Consider the following 16,640-nt stretch of genomic DNA (forward strand, 5'->3'; position numbering starts at 1 on the left):
GGGATGCACCCTGGCTGGCACAGTGGGAGACGATGCATATACAACATCTAATTTTCTAGTAGATCAAAGCCTGAAACCATCCATTAACCAAAGACAGGTGTGGCTTCCTGTCATATATCATTAAGAAAACCCCAAACCAGTCATGTGATGTTTAAGCTCCAGGTACTGCATTGAGCAAGGTAAAAGCTTAATATAAACATAGGTTGGTTTTGTGGTATGCAGCTTTCCCCCAAAATTGTCTGAGGAAAGTAGATTTTAATTAAGTTGGTCCGGCCACACAAACATATATTTACAGTCTAGTTTGGTGTTACAAGGTTGTGGTTCCCATTAATCTTCACTTGAGATTAGCATCAGGGTTGCCGCCCTGCCAGGTCAGGCAGCAGCTATTACAGACACAGCCATCCCCTGCAGTGCTGCCTGCTTCATCTCAAACAGACACAAGTGGCCAAGCAAAGGGGGTGCTCACAACATTTGAGGACAAGTGAAAGGTCTCATGGAAGGAAGAGGTGATCTGGGCCCAACCCCCAAGAAACAGCAGCCTCCTGGCTTTACATTAGCAGAGTACTACAGTGTCAAAACATTCTTGTTTTTTTCTTCTTTTCATTGACTTACTAATTTGTTATTCATTGTTAACAGCTTCCATGGCTCCAAAATTCTCCAGTCATCCAGATTTCATCTGGTTTATCCAAGAATGTTGCCTAATTTTACCGTAAACAATAGGTTGTTTGGTATCATTATTCTCGTCAGTGGAAATTCTCAGCACGTCTCATGATGACAAAATCCAGGCAGGACTCCAAGTTTTGTTCCTTACTAGCACCTTCCAGCCGCAGTGGTCTCCTTGCTGTTCTTCATCCATGCCAGACCCTCCCCACCCCAGGGCCTTTGCACCTGCTGCTCACTCTGCCTGGAAGATCCTTCCCCTCATGATTTAACCCCTGGCCACCATTAGATCTTCAGTCAAATGCTGCCTGCTCACGAAGACTTGTCTGCCCACCTTCACACTCAAACACTCTTTATTCTCCTTTCCTGCTTCACTTTTATCCATGTCATGGATCTCCTTCTCATAGATTCTGTAAATTGTGTATTTGTTTATTGTCTATCGGTATCCCCTGACATGGAGCTCCATGCAGGCAGGAACTTCCGTCTGTTTCGTTCCCAGCCCCTGATGCAATGTCTGTCACATTGCAGATGATCATAAACATCTGTGGAACAAATGAATGAATAATTATTTCTTTGTAAGACTATTACCACCACTGGAAAAAAACAAACAAACAAACCCTCTTTTTTGATTAAGTCACCATAGTTATTGAATATTCATTCATTCATTCAAGCACTTTCTGCCTGTCTGTGTCAGGACAGTGTTGTGCTTTGCCCTGTGGGGAATTCACCAGTGCTTAGAGCATGGTCCTAACCTTTGTGAATGAACATGAGCAAATGTTTAAGTCTGCCTTTGCCCTTTCCAAGAAAGCAAGTCATGGCCCATGGCTGTGGCAGGTCCCTGATGCTGGCTGGGCTGTCTCCTGTTGGGTCTGTTGCTCTCTCTGCCATGTGTGTTTGTCCATCTGCACGTGGCACCATGCTGCTTGGGTGCTGGGGTTATTGGCATGAGGGACCTTAGACTTGCTTTCCTATTCAAAGCCTGGTCCAGGGTCCAGCAGCATCAGCATCCTCTAAGAGCTTGGCAGAAATGCCGAATCTCCAGTCCCTCCCAGACCTCTGGAATCAGAGTGTGCAGTATAACAAGACCCTGGGTATCTATCTGTACATTAGCGAAGCTCTGCCTTCAAACACAGGAGAACGTTTTGTCTCCAGCACACCAAGGCCAACGTGTGGGCTCTAATGGGAAGATTTCATAAGTAAAGCCAACAGATATTCATTGAGAGCCTGCAGTGTGCAAGGCAATGGGCTAATTCATCTCGGTTTAGGATTCCACATTCCTGCCCAGGCAGTTTCGGCCCAACATTCACATAGGCATGCAGTGAATTAGTACATAATGTTTTATATGCATGCTAGATCTACCAACAAGTTAGCAATTCTGATGTAAACTCTACATACGTTTTAGCTACTCAGCAGGGCAATTGGGTCCCTACTTTGATACTGAAACTATGCTGGTTTTTCTCTCAGCCTGTCCTGAGTGTGTGATAATACAGACAGGAATTTTAAGTGTTAAGTTTTACCACCAGGAAAGATAACTTTGTCGATATGGTATGGTGTCTACTTAGGACATTTTAAACAGTTTAAGCTAAAACATCTCTATGATGAAAATAAACACAAGATAGAAAGCAGACATGTAATTACAAACATTCTCTCTTTTTCTGAACAATCAGGGATGTTCTACCATTTACCTTGAAGTTGCCTTATGCCATTTCAACAGCCAAGTCGGAGGCTCAGCTTGAAGAACTGGCCCAGATGGGACTAAGTAAGTGTGTGCCCCCTGCCTGAGTCTATCTAAAAATGAATCCATGGAGCAGAGTCAATGGTGGGCTCACTGAGGCTACATTGCTCCGTCAATCTCTCCAGCTTCTCCATCAGTGAGTTTGGGCTGTCCAAAATGTTGACGTCCTCATGTAAACATCTGTAACGTGTTGATGTCTTCTCTTTCTGAGGCATCTTCCTGGGGAGAGGCAGCACTTGACAGAAAGAGGAATCCAGTGTAGTGCATCTCGCGTGCATGATTTTTTTTTTTTTTTTTTGAGGGGCACACGGGCATTGACGGCACTTCTGTGCTTTGAGGAATTTGACAGCACAGACATCTAGAGTAACATCTGTTCCACTTCCTCTCTCGTCGTTCAATTCTTGTCCTGCTGTTCTGGTCCATGTCCTAACCCTGCCGGGGATCCTTGGTCCGGCAGCTGGGTACTTGCTTCCCCGTCCTGTCCCTTTGCCGATGTCCCCTAAGTCCCCACAAGTCTGCCGGACAATGGTTGACAATGGATCAAGACATACAACTCACCCACTTTAACTTCTTTTCCCCATTGCCTTGGGGGAATCTATGTGGGTTTAGCTTTTGCAAAAAATGTTCCTCCTAGATCAAAAGAGGAAATTCTCTTAAGATTTTAGGACTTCACTCACTGTGATACTTGACCCAGCAAATAAAAGATGTATGTATTCCTCCTCTGGCATATTTTTCTCTTAATTTAAAGAACTTGTTTTGAAGCAAGCGCCATTTCCAAGGAAGCTTCAGAGAGGAGCCTGGGCATAGCTTTGAATTCCCTTTTGCTGAAACTGCAATTTTTTTTTTTTTTTTTTTTTTTTTTGAGAGGGAGTCTCGCTCTGTCACCCAGGCTGGAGTGCAGTGTTGAGATCTCAGCTGTCTGCAGCTTCTGCCTCCCAGGTTCAAGCAATCCTCCCACCTTAGCCTCCCGAGTAGCTGGGGTTACAGGCACTTGCCACCATGCCCAGATAATGTTTGTATTTTCAGTAGAGACGGCGTTTCACCACGTTGGCCAAGCTGGTCTCGAAATCCTGACTTTTGGTGATCCACCCGCTTTGGTTTCCCAAAGTGCTGGGATTACAGGCGTGCGCCACTGTGCTCGACCATGAAACTTAGATTGTATCTGTAGAAGGATTGCCTTCTGTGTTTGAGGCCTGTCTGATGGCAAGACTGGGTAATGGGATTTGGAAAGAGAATACTGGTAAAACTCTCAGGCCATAGAAACGTCCCTATTTAAAAGTTACACCTTCTCTTGCAACTAAGTTCTGCATACCTTTGGAGAGAGATTAAAATACTTGCTGAAGTTAAGTCAATATTGTCAACTAGATTCTAGGCCTCTTGAAGATGTGCACCGGGTCTCAGTTCTCTCTCCTGACCTCTGTCCACATAGCTCCAGTCTGATGGTCCACAGGCTTAGTGAGTGCATAGTGCTGAGTCTGAAGGACTAAAGTGTCAAGGACAATGCTTGTGCCATGCCGAGAGAGGTGAAAAGAGTTTGCTCCAGTGGCTACTAACCAGAAGCGACTGAGGGCTAATTAACATATATTCGACTTGTGATTCTCAATGTGCATATTATCCATTTTGCGTAGAGATAGCATATTTTAAAATTCTGTGCCTCAGTAAAAATACTGTTCGTCAAACTAATATTCCTCGAGGGTCTGCTTTGTGGCAGACACTGTGCCCCAGACCAAGGACTCAAGGGTTAATAAGATCCCCTCTCACTCCCTGTGCCTGTACCTACTGCCAATGAGATTTGTAGTTTATATGGGAGATAGATATACACATGAACTAAATATACAAAGCCTTACAAAAGATTTACAGCTGTGACAGTATAAGTCTAAGGAGGACTCAAAGGAGGTGGAAGTAATTTCTCCAAGACCTGCTGTCCTGGCTAATAGAAACATAAGGCTAATCTGTGTGTAATTTGAAATTTTCTAGTAGCCACACAGGTTAAATTGATTTTAATAATTTATTTTGTTGTATTTAATATATCCAAAACATTATAATTTCTACATGCAGCCAATATAAAAAAATTTTAAGGTATGAAATGTTTTACATTCTTTTTTTCATATCATGTATTCGAAACCCAATGAGTTATTTTATACTTACAGGATATCTCAACTCAGGCCCTGAATGTTTGTCAGAAATACATGGTTTGTATTTAGATTTCATTAAATTCACAGTTAAAAAAGTAGATTCTCATAACCAAGTTCCAAAGATACTTAAACGTTTTCCAGTAACTGAACTGAACATGAGTTCTAAAATTTAAATTGATTGACACTGAAGGAGATTTGATATTGACTTCCTCGGTTGTACTAGCCAACTTCACGTGCTCAATAGTCACCTGTGGCTGTTGGCTTTCTTGTTGGACAGTGCGGGAGTCGGGAGAGAGAAGGAGGGATACAGGATAGATTACATAAGGCAGGTGACACGGCTGTCACCACACAGACAAGGGAGAGCCAGGACTCCCAAAGGGCTTCATCTCAGTCCTCCCATGGCCAGCCATTCTGGGCCCATGGGAAAGAAAGACACTGCAAAGCATAGCTAAAGATAGAGAATAACCCATTCCAGGCCAGGCACAGTGGCTCACTCCTGTAATCCCAGCACTTTGGGAGGCCAAGGCAGGTGGATCACCTGAGGTCAGGAGTTGGAGACCAGCCTGGTAAACATGGTGAAACCCCGTCTCTCCTAAAAATACCAAAATTAGCCAGGCGTGGTGGTGTGTGCCTGTAGTCCTAGCTACTCGGGAGGCTGAGGAAGGAGAATCACTTGAACCTGGGAGGTGGTGGTTGCAGTGAGCCAAGATCGTGCCACTGCACTCCAGCCTGGGCGACACGGCAAGACTCCGTCTCAAGGGAAAAAAAAAAAAAAGAATAACCTATCCCAAATGGAAATTATAACAGGCACCACTGATCACAGCACTACCTCCCTCAACTTACATGGAACACTGAGACTCATCTGCAAGAGGAGACACAGGCAGTACAGATCAATAAGCAATCTGCACTACTTCGCAGAGCATTGCATATTTATGAGCATGGTGAGGAGGTTATATAGGATTTGGGAAGGAGGGACTCCAAACCACAAAGGTAAATGGTCGGGCCTGCACTGCACATTAAGCTTGCTGTGGTTTTTCTGCTGATGGGACCCATGAATGTAGTTTTCCTCCTTTGGTGGTTTTAATGCTGAATGTGTAAAACCCTAGGCAGATTGTGTAACATCCCCCAGGCCCAGCTGCTGGTCCTGCCCATTAAAGGGGAACTTCAAGGCCCGATTCCTTGGCTGGCAGCTGCACTGTGGAGGGCATCCCAGGAGAAGTTGTTGGGAAAGGGTGGTGTTGCTTTGTAAGTCGGTTCAGTTTTTGTAAAGCAAGTCAGGAAGCCCCAGTGACCTTTTTTGAGCTTATACTGGAGCAATTCCAGTTCCTTTTTTTCTTCCAACTTACCTGTGAAAAGGCAGGGCTGGAATCCTACGTTGGCCAAGCCATTTCTCCAGGGCTTTGAAGGTGACAGACCCCTGGAGCCTTCCTGTGAGCCCACAGCTGGGCCTGGCAGCTTTTCTGCCCTTTCCAGTAAAGGAATGCAGTAAACCTGAGTACAACGCACCCCCTACCCCACCCCGCAAGACTCGCGTTGTCATGCAGTGTGCTTTTTTTAATTTGTGAAGGAATGGTCTGAGTGTACCGTATTTACATTCTTGTGTTCACTGATAATGACTTTCAGATTTCTGGAGCTCCCCAGCTGACAGCAAACCCCCGAACCCTCCACCTCCCCATAGGCCTCTCTCCTCCGACGGTGTCTGTCCTGCCTCCCTGCGTCAGCTCTGCCTTATAAATGGAGTGCATTCTATCAAAACCAGGACGCCTTCAGAGCTGGAGTGCAGCCAGACCAACGGGGCCCTGTGCTTTATTAATCCCCTTTTCTTGAAAGTGCACAGCCAGGACCTCAGTGGAGGCCTGAAACGGCCGAGCACAAGGACTCCCAACGCGAATGGCACGGAGCGGACTCGGTCCCCCCCACCCAGGCCCCCGCCACCCGCTATTAATAGTCTCCACACAAGCCCTCGGCTGGCCAGGACTGAAACCCAGACGAGCATGCCAGAAACAGTCAACCATAACAAACATGGGAACGTAGCTCTGCCTGGAACGAAACCAACTCCCATCCCTCCACCCCGGCTGAAGAAGCAGGCTTCTTTTCTGGAAGCAGAGGGCGGCGCAAAGACCTTGAGCGGCGGCCGGCCGGGCGCAGGCCCGGAGCTGGAGCTGGGCACAGCTGGCAGCCCAGGTGGGGCCCCGCCTGAGGCCGCCCCGGGGGATTGCACAAGGGCCCCGCCGCCCAGCTCTGAATCACGGCCCCCGTGCCATGGAGGCCGGCAGCGGCTGAGCGACATGAGCATTTCTACTTCCTCCTCCGACTCGCTGGAGTTCGACCGGAGCATGCCTCTGTTTGGCTACGAGGCGGACACCAACAGCAGCCTGGAGGACTACGAGGGGGAAAGTGACCAAGAGACCATGGCGCCCCCCATCAAGTCCAAAAAGAAAAGGAGCAGCTCCTTCGTGCTGCCCAAGCTCGTCAAGTCCCAGCTGCAGAAGGTGAGCGGGGTGTTCAGCTCCTTCATGACCCCGGAGAAGCGGATGGTCCGCAGGATCGCCGAGCTTTCCCGGGACAAATGCACCTACTTCGGGTGCTTAGTGCAGGACTACGTGAGCTTCCTGCAGGAGAACAAGGAGTGCCACGTGTCCAGCACCGACATGCTGCAGACCATCCGGCAGTTCATGACCCAGGTCAAGAACTATTTGTCTCAGAGCTCGGAGCTGGACCCCCCCATCGAGTCGCTGATCCCTGAAGACCAAATAGGTAAGTACCCTCTTTTTTAAAATATAAAATCTATTGTAACTCCGTCCGGGCAGTGCAACCTATGTTTGTTATTTTTTATGAAGTTTACTCCGAAGTTCAAAACAACACCCAGCTCCACCTTCTCTCCCGGTTTGAATGGAAAAATCAGTTTCTCAAAGTAGCTGCTAACTGCCAGACTCAAAAATGTCTTCGGGAGTGACAGATTGGAGCTGCACAGTGATTCCGTTCAGGGATGGAGTTTGGTCCTCTGTGGGTCCAGCTGCCGCCTGCTGTGGTAACGTGTGTGTGTTACATGTGCCGGGTGTTTCTGGACGCGTGCTTCTCTGCAGGCTGTGCATACATACAAAGGTAGTTTTGTTATCTTCTGAGAGGCAGTGGGTATTTTGTTCTGTCTTGGTTGCAAGTAAACTTTTTATTGAGGTGTAGCATATGTTCAGAGAGCACAAAACTCAGGTATGCATTGGAATGAGTTTCCACCGCAAGCTTACCTGTGGGACAACTACCAACCCCTGGATAAGCAGAACCTGACCAGCATCTAGGGACCCCGGGCCCCCTGTTCTCCCTCAAGGTTACCATCCTGCTGGCTCCTCATCCCATACACTTCTGTAAGCAGCACGGCTTGGGAGTAAGCAAAAACTGAAAAAGACAAGTTTGTTTTGTGTAACTTTAAAATAAGTAACATAGTTTGGAGGTCACATGAAAGGTGTTTTCTCCAACTTCAAGGGGAAATTCTTTCTTTATAATCTCATTTAAAGGATGAGTTGCTAATGGTTACTTTGGCCAAGGCAAATTTGAATTTGGCAAGCAGTCTCTTCTTCCAGGGTGAGAATGTTGAAGGTTTTTTGTTTGTTTGTTGTTTTTAATTTTAGAAGGTTGACTCTTGAAGGTTAATTTCAGAGACTTTATTCACCAGGCAGCAGGAGCCTTTGGAGCTACCAAACATTTCCAGGCGGTTCAGAAGCTACACCCCAATTTTTTCTTTCTGATTGGGTCCATTTGTTGAAAGTAGTAAACAGTGTGTGATAGAGGGCTCTTTCTCTTTCTCTGTCTCTCTCTCTCTCCTCTCTTTTTTCTCGTTTAAGTGATTTTCAGCAGCTCTTTGATTTTTCTCACAAAGGAATCAAAGCCTTGTTTGTTTTCTTGTGGTTTGACTGAGGCCAGGCCTGGTTGATCAGGGCGTGGTTAAAGCTGGGGTGTTGCTGGAGTGAGTGGCTAAAGGAATGTGCCCTTGTGAGGTGCCTTCTAATTGAAAAAGACGTCAAGGAGACAGCAGAATATCCACACAGGCTGCCTTTTTCCCCATCCCACCAGAGACCCGCTCTCAAGGGAGACCGTATCTGACTCAATATTAACAGAAACCCAACCTGCAGGAGAAGCTTCCTCTTAGGGGCTGGGGTCAGAGGGGGGTGCAGCCAGGCAGGCGCTGATGTCAGGCCTGAGCTATGTGGCCAGCGGCGCCAACCAGCCCACAGTGCCTGGCCTTCCCTCCCTGCTGATGCTGTAAGAACCAACCCAAGTTAGTCCCGGGAAGCTCTTCAGCCAGCTCCTTTTGTAGTTAAATTCGGATATGGTACTTGCTCTTAGAACTCAAGGACTCACTCATTTTCTCCAAAAAACATGCTGAAAATTATGTATTTCACTACTCTAGAAGGATGCAGCCTTTAATTTAAAATGATTTATGGAGCTTCGAGTATAAGCCCGGCAGCCTGTCCAAGCTATTCCAGTGGGTCCTCACCTCACCCCTGTGAACACGCATCGTCATCCCTTAAGGATTGGCGGAAGGCAAGGAGGGCTCTGCCAGGCCATGCCATTTGTCTGACAGCCACACTCTCTAGTAAACTAGCAGGTGCGGTATTTGAACTTCCATCGGATCAGAAGCCCATGTTTGCTGAGCTCACTGTTCTGCTGCTGCTGCTTGTGTTTCTATTTTCTCATCAGTAGTTCAGGGGAATTGTAACTGCACGGCCAACCCTGTGTTGAGGCAGCTCAGACTAAAGCTCTCTGTTGAGTTATGGATATGGCCTCCACAAGCATTGCCATGCTTTTTCTGTGGGTTTGTTTGGTTTGGTTTTTTTAAACTTTTGCACTAAAAGCAGTCAGTTCTTCCTGTTTCTTCACCAGTGAAACATCATTCTGTTTTGAAAGTATAGTGACAGTGCTAGGCTTTTGAAATAAAGAAGGTGAGTGGGAGCAGAGGTCAACCTGAGAAACTCATCACAAGTCCAGGTGGAAGGAAAGATGCGACCCTAACTATTAGAAAGCCAGTCCCCATAGAGGTGCACTTTATTAGATTAGGCCTCTGACCAGAACATGGACTTAGCCAGCCCACTTGTCTATGTGGGCTTAAAAACTGGTCTATGTCTGCTTTAAAAAAAAAAATCTAGTTCTATCCTCATTTCCTATAGCTTCTGAAGAAGATAGCTCTGAACTAGAAGACAGAATTCTAATTTAAAGCCTAGATTTATGGAACAACTTGAAGTCAAGAAGGTAGGAGGAGATAATACACTGGTTTAATCCATGTATGTTAGAGCAGTCATTCTTAGGTGAAAATGACCCTGTGAATGCATGCACGTGTATCCCTTTAGTATATGGAGATAATACTCATCTGTCTTCTTCAGAGGGTGGTTCTTCAGTTACATAGAGAAAAGCTAATGAGAAAAACAAATAGTTCTCAGTCACTTTCCTTTTGCCCATGTGCTGGTGTCACTATCCTTCCTAGCACTTTCTAGACAAGTGCAAATGATAAACAGTGAATCAATCTCAAAACCGAAAAACTGCCCCTGTAAATGATTATGTTCTCTCATGGAGAATTTGCATTCTATTTAGACTACGCTTTGGAGCACTTCCAACCAAAAGCCCTGCTATGCAGAGGTTCCTGAATACATGTTCATTGCCTGGCACCAGCTTGGCTCTCCTGGTTGGGGAGACACGGGCTCGTTCCTGTGTGTGCCAGCTCTCTATTCATTCCAGGCCACATACTGGGCTTCCCTTCCAGAGAGCCATCACCTACTCTCACCCTTCCAGAGTGGTACATGGAAGAACAGACAAATGCTTTAATAAGAAGTGTGCAGTTTGGGGGCCCTACTTAAAGTATTGGGATCAACCTCTTCACGGACAGTGTGCTGCGCTCATTACTGATGACCCATGCTATAGGATGTAGATGGGGCGAAATCACTTCCTGCTCCAACACACGTTCCTCACTGGTGGGTGTTCACATCCCACCGCTCTTGCTTTAGTCTTTTTCAACCCATGGGGGATATCCAACCAAAGTTTCTGGTAGACAAATCTTCATTTTGCAGAACTTGTTGCAATGGTGTGGTTAGTGTTTTCATTTTAGTAAAATGATGTTTATTTCTGACTTGATGTCAGTCTTGGGAAATCCCTCTGTTTTCAAGCCTTGTTTCAAGAAAAACAAAATTTGTCCAAATCCAAAAATGTTAGTAATCTTGAATTTTCTATTTCATTCAGATACTCTCCACAGACTATCAGCAGTGATACGAAAGAGCCAACTATTCATATTCCTAGAAGTCAGTAGCAGAAAATGAGACAGTACTGTGCTTATTTAAGTGCTACAAACCAAAATGTATGTTTTCTCCAAAGAGCAATTTAACGATTTGAAGAAAAAGTACCCTTAAAATCAATTTCCACATATTTCAAAGATCACTTCGATTTACGTATCTGAGTGTTTTTTGTTTGTTAATAGAGAAATGATACGGAAAATGTTAGACACCGGAGAGTATAGCGCACATAGAAAAGGGGATTGAAATGATTCCTGGGGAGTTAAACAATCACAACTACTCAGATCTGGTTTTTTTTTGTTTTTGTTTTTGTTTTCAAATGAGTATTTAAGCTGGCTCTAGCTTCAATATCTAGTGTGACTTGTTTTTAATTTTTCAGGTCACAGTTTGGTTCAAGCCCCTGAGTTATCTGGGTTATTTTTTAAGAAAAAGAGCTATTCTGGGGCCAGGCGCAGTGGCTCACACCTGTAATCCCAGCACTTAGGGAGGCCGAGGTGGGTGGATCACCTGAGGTCAGGAGTTTGAGACCAGCCTGGCCAACATGGTGAAACCCAGTCTCTACTAAAAATACAAAAAAAAAAGCCAGGCATGGTGGTGGATGCCTATAATCCCAGCTACTCAGAGGCTGAGGCAGGAGAATCACTTGAACCCGGGAGGCGGAGGTTGCAATAAGCCGAGATCATGCCATTGCACTCCAGCCTGGGCAACAAGAGTGAAACTCCATCTCAAAAAAAAAAAACTCTTCTGAGAGGTGTAGCCAGGGAGGCATGTTAGTGCCAAACAGAGATTAAAACCTTGAATCTTCTGACTTCTGATCTAGTACATGTGACCCTATTGCCTGAAGGAACAAATGTCCTTGTAGAGTTAACAAGAGGCAGAGAAAAAGAAGAAAGATTGTGGTATGCAAAAGGATACCTATATTATTTCCAAAAATTAATTTAAATAGAAGACCACGACAAGAAGCACTTGGTTTTCCCCTGTGGGACATCTTTTGTTGATTAATTTTTACTTTAGGCCATCGAAATGGGGTCAATTATGTTACATCAACCAAAACAAGGTTGACACCCCTGGAGTTGTGACTCTCTGACCCTGAGCCCCTGACTCCATGACAGCCTGCACAAGGGGCCTGTTAGCTCAGTAATTCGGAAAGACCTTGCTCACAAGGTGGGTGGCGGATGGCATCACAAAATAAGTCACATGAAGATATCTGCTCCAGAGTATTTTTTGACCATATTCCTAGAGTCTTTCTACCTCCCAGGCAGGAAACCTCACCAGGTAAAAGAGGAATTCATGTAGGAATTGAGGAATGTCACCCAAAGGACACCTAAAATGCTGCATGAATCGTGTAGCAGCATCAGGCTCTTTAGGGCACACCTATGTTTTTCCACCCCTCCACTCCAGCCAAAAGGAGGGTCCCCACTGGCTGCCTCTGTGAGGCCAGCACCGCATAGACGCAGCCCTCCCTGGTCCTCAGGTCCTACCCACAGCCTTGTCTCACTAGCTCAGTCTCTCAACAGGGAACAAATGTTGTAGACACAGCCCCCACTCTCTTCTCGCAGACACAGTATCCACTTTGGAGCTTCTCAGTTATTGTCCAGGCCCAGGTGAAGTCACAGCCACCTCCTCTGTAGAGTCAAAGCGTACGAATTAAATGCATCCCTGTTTTTAAAAGAGCCAAGTGAGAGCACTGGTAATCACTCCTCGTGGGCGGCCCTGTATGGTTTACAAAGCACTTTGATGTATAGAATCCCTTTTAATCCTCCAAATGCCTTGGGAGGCTCCATTTATTGCCCTCACTTCTATAGATGAAGAAACCAAAAGCATAGCAAGGTCAAGCCAAGATGCAAGCGCGACTGACACGGTCCCTTGGCAGGCCTTGTCTATACTTCTGGTGGCAGGGAATTACCGCTGCCTTCCAGTTGGTTTTATGTGGCGGGAAGGTGACCTCAGAGGTGAAGGCACATCACAGGTACTGCTGTCTGTATGACTCATCACTGAAATTGTTCTCCCAATCCCCTGACCCAGGCCATGTATGCCAGGTTTCTGCCCTGTAAAATTAAAGATTCCCTTCTTTCCATACTCTGTTCTTTGGAAGCAAGTCACTTAGCACTGCCCACAATCAAGGGATGGAGTAGAATTAAGCTCCACCTCCCAGAAGCGGGAGGATCTACATAAATTATTTGGAATTCTTCCATAAGGGAGATTGGTCTCTTCTTCCCTGCTTTCATTTTTCCTGGCCTTTTACTAAAAGACACTGAAATCAGGCTGATGGATTCCCTACATCAAATATCACACAGATGTAGCCCATACTTTTGCAGACTAGCTTTCCTTAAAGCCCACCAAAATGAGCAGAAACTGAAGTGGATCAAAGCCCCAGTGCTTGTTATCCTTATTTCGGCCCCTTTCCTTGCTGGGCTAATGGGATCTTCCTTAAAATCATACCGTGTCCTGGCCGGGCGCGGTGGCTCACGCCTGTAATCCCAGCACTTTGGGAGGCCGAGGCGGGCGGATCACGAGGTCAGGAGATCGAGACCATCCTGGCTAATACGGTGAAACCCCGTCTCTACTAAAAATACAAAAAATTAGCCGGGCGTGGTAGCGGGCGCCTGTAGTCCCAGCTACTCGGGAGGCTGAGGCAGGAGAATGGCATGAACCCGGGAGGCGGAGCTTGCAGTGAGCCGAGATCGCGCCACTGCACTCCAGCCTGGGCGACAGAGCGAGACTCCGTCTCAAAAAAAAAAAAAAAAAAAAAAAAAAAATCATACCGTGTCCTTCAGTATTTATTATTTATGAGCCAAAGTGTGCATGGCCGACAATACTTAAAACCAACCCAGGTTACAGGACATCCCTGCAGAGTGACAGGGTGCCCCACACCTGCCTGCCCCATGCCTGGGCGGTGATTTCATCGCTAGAGTTACACGCCTGTATTCTGCAGGGTAAAGAGAAGAAACATAATTCCATGTCTTCTCCCAAAGGAAGAATTTTCTGTTAAACTTCACACTTTTGGAGTGTGTGCTCCATGAGGGCCTCATGCTGGGGACTTCAGGTGACACTAGACTGCAGGAACCCCAGTGTGGTTTTCAGAGGGCTTCCCCTCAAAGAGAGAAGACTAATTGACTCTATGTCAGGGCGGAGACAACAAAGAAAGCAGCGTGCTTACGAGGCGTCAGATGCATACAATTGCTCCTGGTGGAGACGCCACCCAGTCCTCCCAGCAACCACCCCGGGAAGCTGTGCGTGGCCCTATTTTACAGATGAGGAAGCTGAGGCTGGGAAAGGTCATCTTCTTTGACGGTCAGAAACCAGAAAGCTACCCATTCAGACTTGGCGTCTGACCTGAGCGCCTCTGCAACCCCAGGTGGCCTGCTGTTTTTTTGCGTAGTTTGTAATAGAGGATTAGCAAAATGCTGTCATGGCGGCCCTGGTGTCATATTTTCAAGATCCTGCCTTCCACCCTCCTCAGCCACCAGCTCTGCTCACATAAGATAGAGAAGTTTCTTGGCTGAAAGTCAGGGGCGAGTGGTGGCTCAGAGGAAGGGCTCAGGCAGGTTTGAAGCCCTGACTCTGCTGTTCCTGACTTGTGGGTGCTTGGTCATATTTCTTAATATGTCTGTGCCTCAGTTGCCTCAAATGTAACACGGTGTTGTGGATGCCATTGTGCTCTGCCCACTGACACTTGCTTACCAGTCTGACGTCCAGCTTCCAGCACCTGTGACATTTTGCATGAGGCTTTCACCAGAGCTCTGGCCCAGGGTGGGCTAGAAAGCCTGGGGAATTGATGCCCGTCCACCTCCAGGAGCAGCCTCAACCAGGGACTGAAGGGAGCATGTGTATCCATAACCCAGCTGCCTCTCCTCCAGGGGGAGCAACTGTAAGGCATGTTCAACGCCACCTCTTGGAGCTCCCCAGCAGGGCTGAGATCCACCTGCCAGTGGTGATAACTGGCTTAATAAAGCAAACTATATTGGCTGCCTTCTCTCCCCAGTCAGTGCTTCCTGGGGTCACTTCTCAAATTTAACTACTCACACTCAAATCCTTGTCTCAGGGTTGGCTTCTGAGAGAATCCAAACTAAGACAAATGGGGATTATGCACCCATTTTAGTCAAAGAATTGTTTAAATACCTGTAAAGTGCTTAGTAGACATACTGAGCTTTCACTCAATGTTAGTTCTGATCCTTAATCCAATAATACAGCCAAAGGAGAATATGTTAGCACATAAAAAAGGAAAGCATCAAGTTGTTTTGCCCTTTTTGTACCAAGAGAGGTCTATGTGCCATCTCCTGACTTGTCGGAAATAGAAGTTACCTGGTTTGCATTTCTTCTCCACCATCTGGGAAAGTCACCTGACTTCCAAGCTTCATGGTCATCTGTAAAATGAATGACAGAATGACAGTAGTCCCAGCGTCGTAGGGCTGAAGTGAGGGTTAATGAGGTAATACATATAATATTAGAATAGGAAGTGCTCAAATAAGTGCCCAATAAATGTTAGCAATTATAAATGTTTACATTTTCACAATTTGACTTCCCTACAAAAAAAAGCCCATATCTTGTTATGAAACATTAGCTTCTATTTCTACTACTTTACCTTTTTTAAAAAAAAATCAGAATGCTAGAACTAGAATAAGCTAAGAGGTCACATGATCTAAACTCATGGATTTTTAAATTTTAAATGTGTTTATGTATTTAGGAAGTACGCATGCAGAATTCTAACATGCATATGTTGCGTAGTGATGAAGTCTGGGCTTCTGGTATACCCATCACCTGAATAATGAACATTGTAACCCAGTAGGTAATTTTTCAACCCTCACCTCCCTCCCACCCTAACCTCATGTTGTATCTTTGTCAAGTAACTTTAGGTTGTAACCTGTACATTTTTTTTTATTATTATTATACTTTAAGTTCTAGGGTACATGTGTGCAACGTGCAGGTTTTTTACATATGTATACATGTGCCGTGTTGGTTTGCTACACCCATTAACTCATCATTTACATTAGGTATTTCTCCTAATGCTATCCCTCCCCCCTCCCCCCACCCAACGACAGGCCCCCATGAAGCTGGAAACCATCATTCTGAGCAAACTATCGCAAGGACAGAAAACCAAACACTGCATGTTCTCACTCATAGGTGGGAATTGAACAATGAGAACACTTGGACACAGGGTGGGGGACATCACACACCTGTACATTTTTAATACAATCATGTGTTGTTTAACTACAGAGATACATCTGAGAAGTGCACTGTTAGAGAATTTTGTTGTTGTGGGAGCATCATAGAGTACTTACACAAAGCTAGATGGCATAGCCTACTACATACCTAGGCTATATGGTATATCCTGCTGCTTCTAGGCTACAAACCTGGACAGCATGTGACATACTGAATAGTGTAGGCAACTGTAACACAATGCTAAGTATCTATGTATCTAAACACGTCTAAACACAGGAAAGGAACAGTAAAAATACGGTAACAGAATCTTATGGGGCCAGGCGTGGTGGCTCATACCTGTAATCCCAGCACTTTGTGAGGCTGAGGTGGGTGGATCACCTGAGGTCAGGAGTTCAAGACCAGCCTGGCCAACATGGTGAAACCCCATCTCTACTAAAAATACAAAAGTTAGCCGGGTGTGGTGGTGCACGCCTGTAATCCCAGCTACTCAGGATGCTGAGGCAGGAGAATCACTTAAACCTGGGAGATGGAGGTTGCAGTGAGCCAAAATTGTGCCACTGCACTCCAGCTTGGGTGACAGAGCGAGACTCTGTCTCAAAAAAATAAATAAATAAAAAATAAATAAGAATCTTATGGGACCACCCTGGCATATGTGGTTCATCTTTGACCAAA

The 16,640-nt window shown here is 45.9% G+C and overlaps 1 protein-coding gene across 9 annotated transcripts in view; it reads left to right on the forward strand.

Moving 5' to 3' along the window:
• The window catches only part of RIN2 (Ras and Rab interactor 2), a 251,239-nt gene that overhangs the window by 216,992 nt on the left and 17,607 nt on the right, over positions 1-16,640 (forward strand). For all 9 annotated transcript variants that reach the window (XM_016937522.4, XM_063803173.1, XM_024352161.3 and 6 more), the window contains 2 exons: positions 2,328-2,419; positions 6,154-7,287. In XM_016937522.4, the coding sequence (XP_016793011.3) occupies positions 2,328-2,419; positions 6,154-7,287 (1,226 nt within the window). The remainder of the gene's footprint in view (positions 1-2,327; positions 2,420-6,153; positions 7,288-16,640) is intronic.

The sequence above is a fragment of the Pan troglodytes genome, chromosome 21 (assembly GCF_028858775.2).
Source record: "Pan troglodytes isolate AG18354 chromosome 21, NHGRI_mPanTro3-v2.0_pri, whole genome shotgun sequence".
Lineage (NCBI taxonomy): Eukaryota > Metazoa > Chordata > Mammalia > Primates > Hominidae > Pan > Pan troglodytes.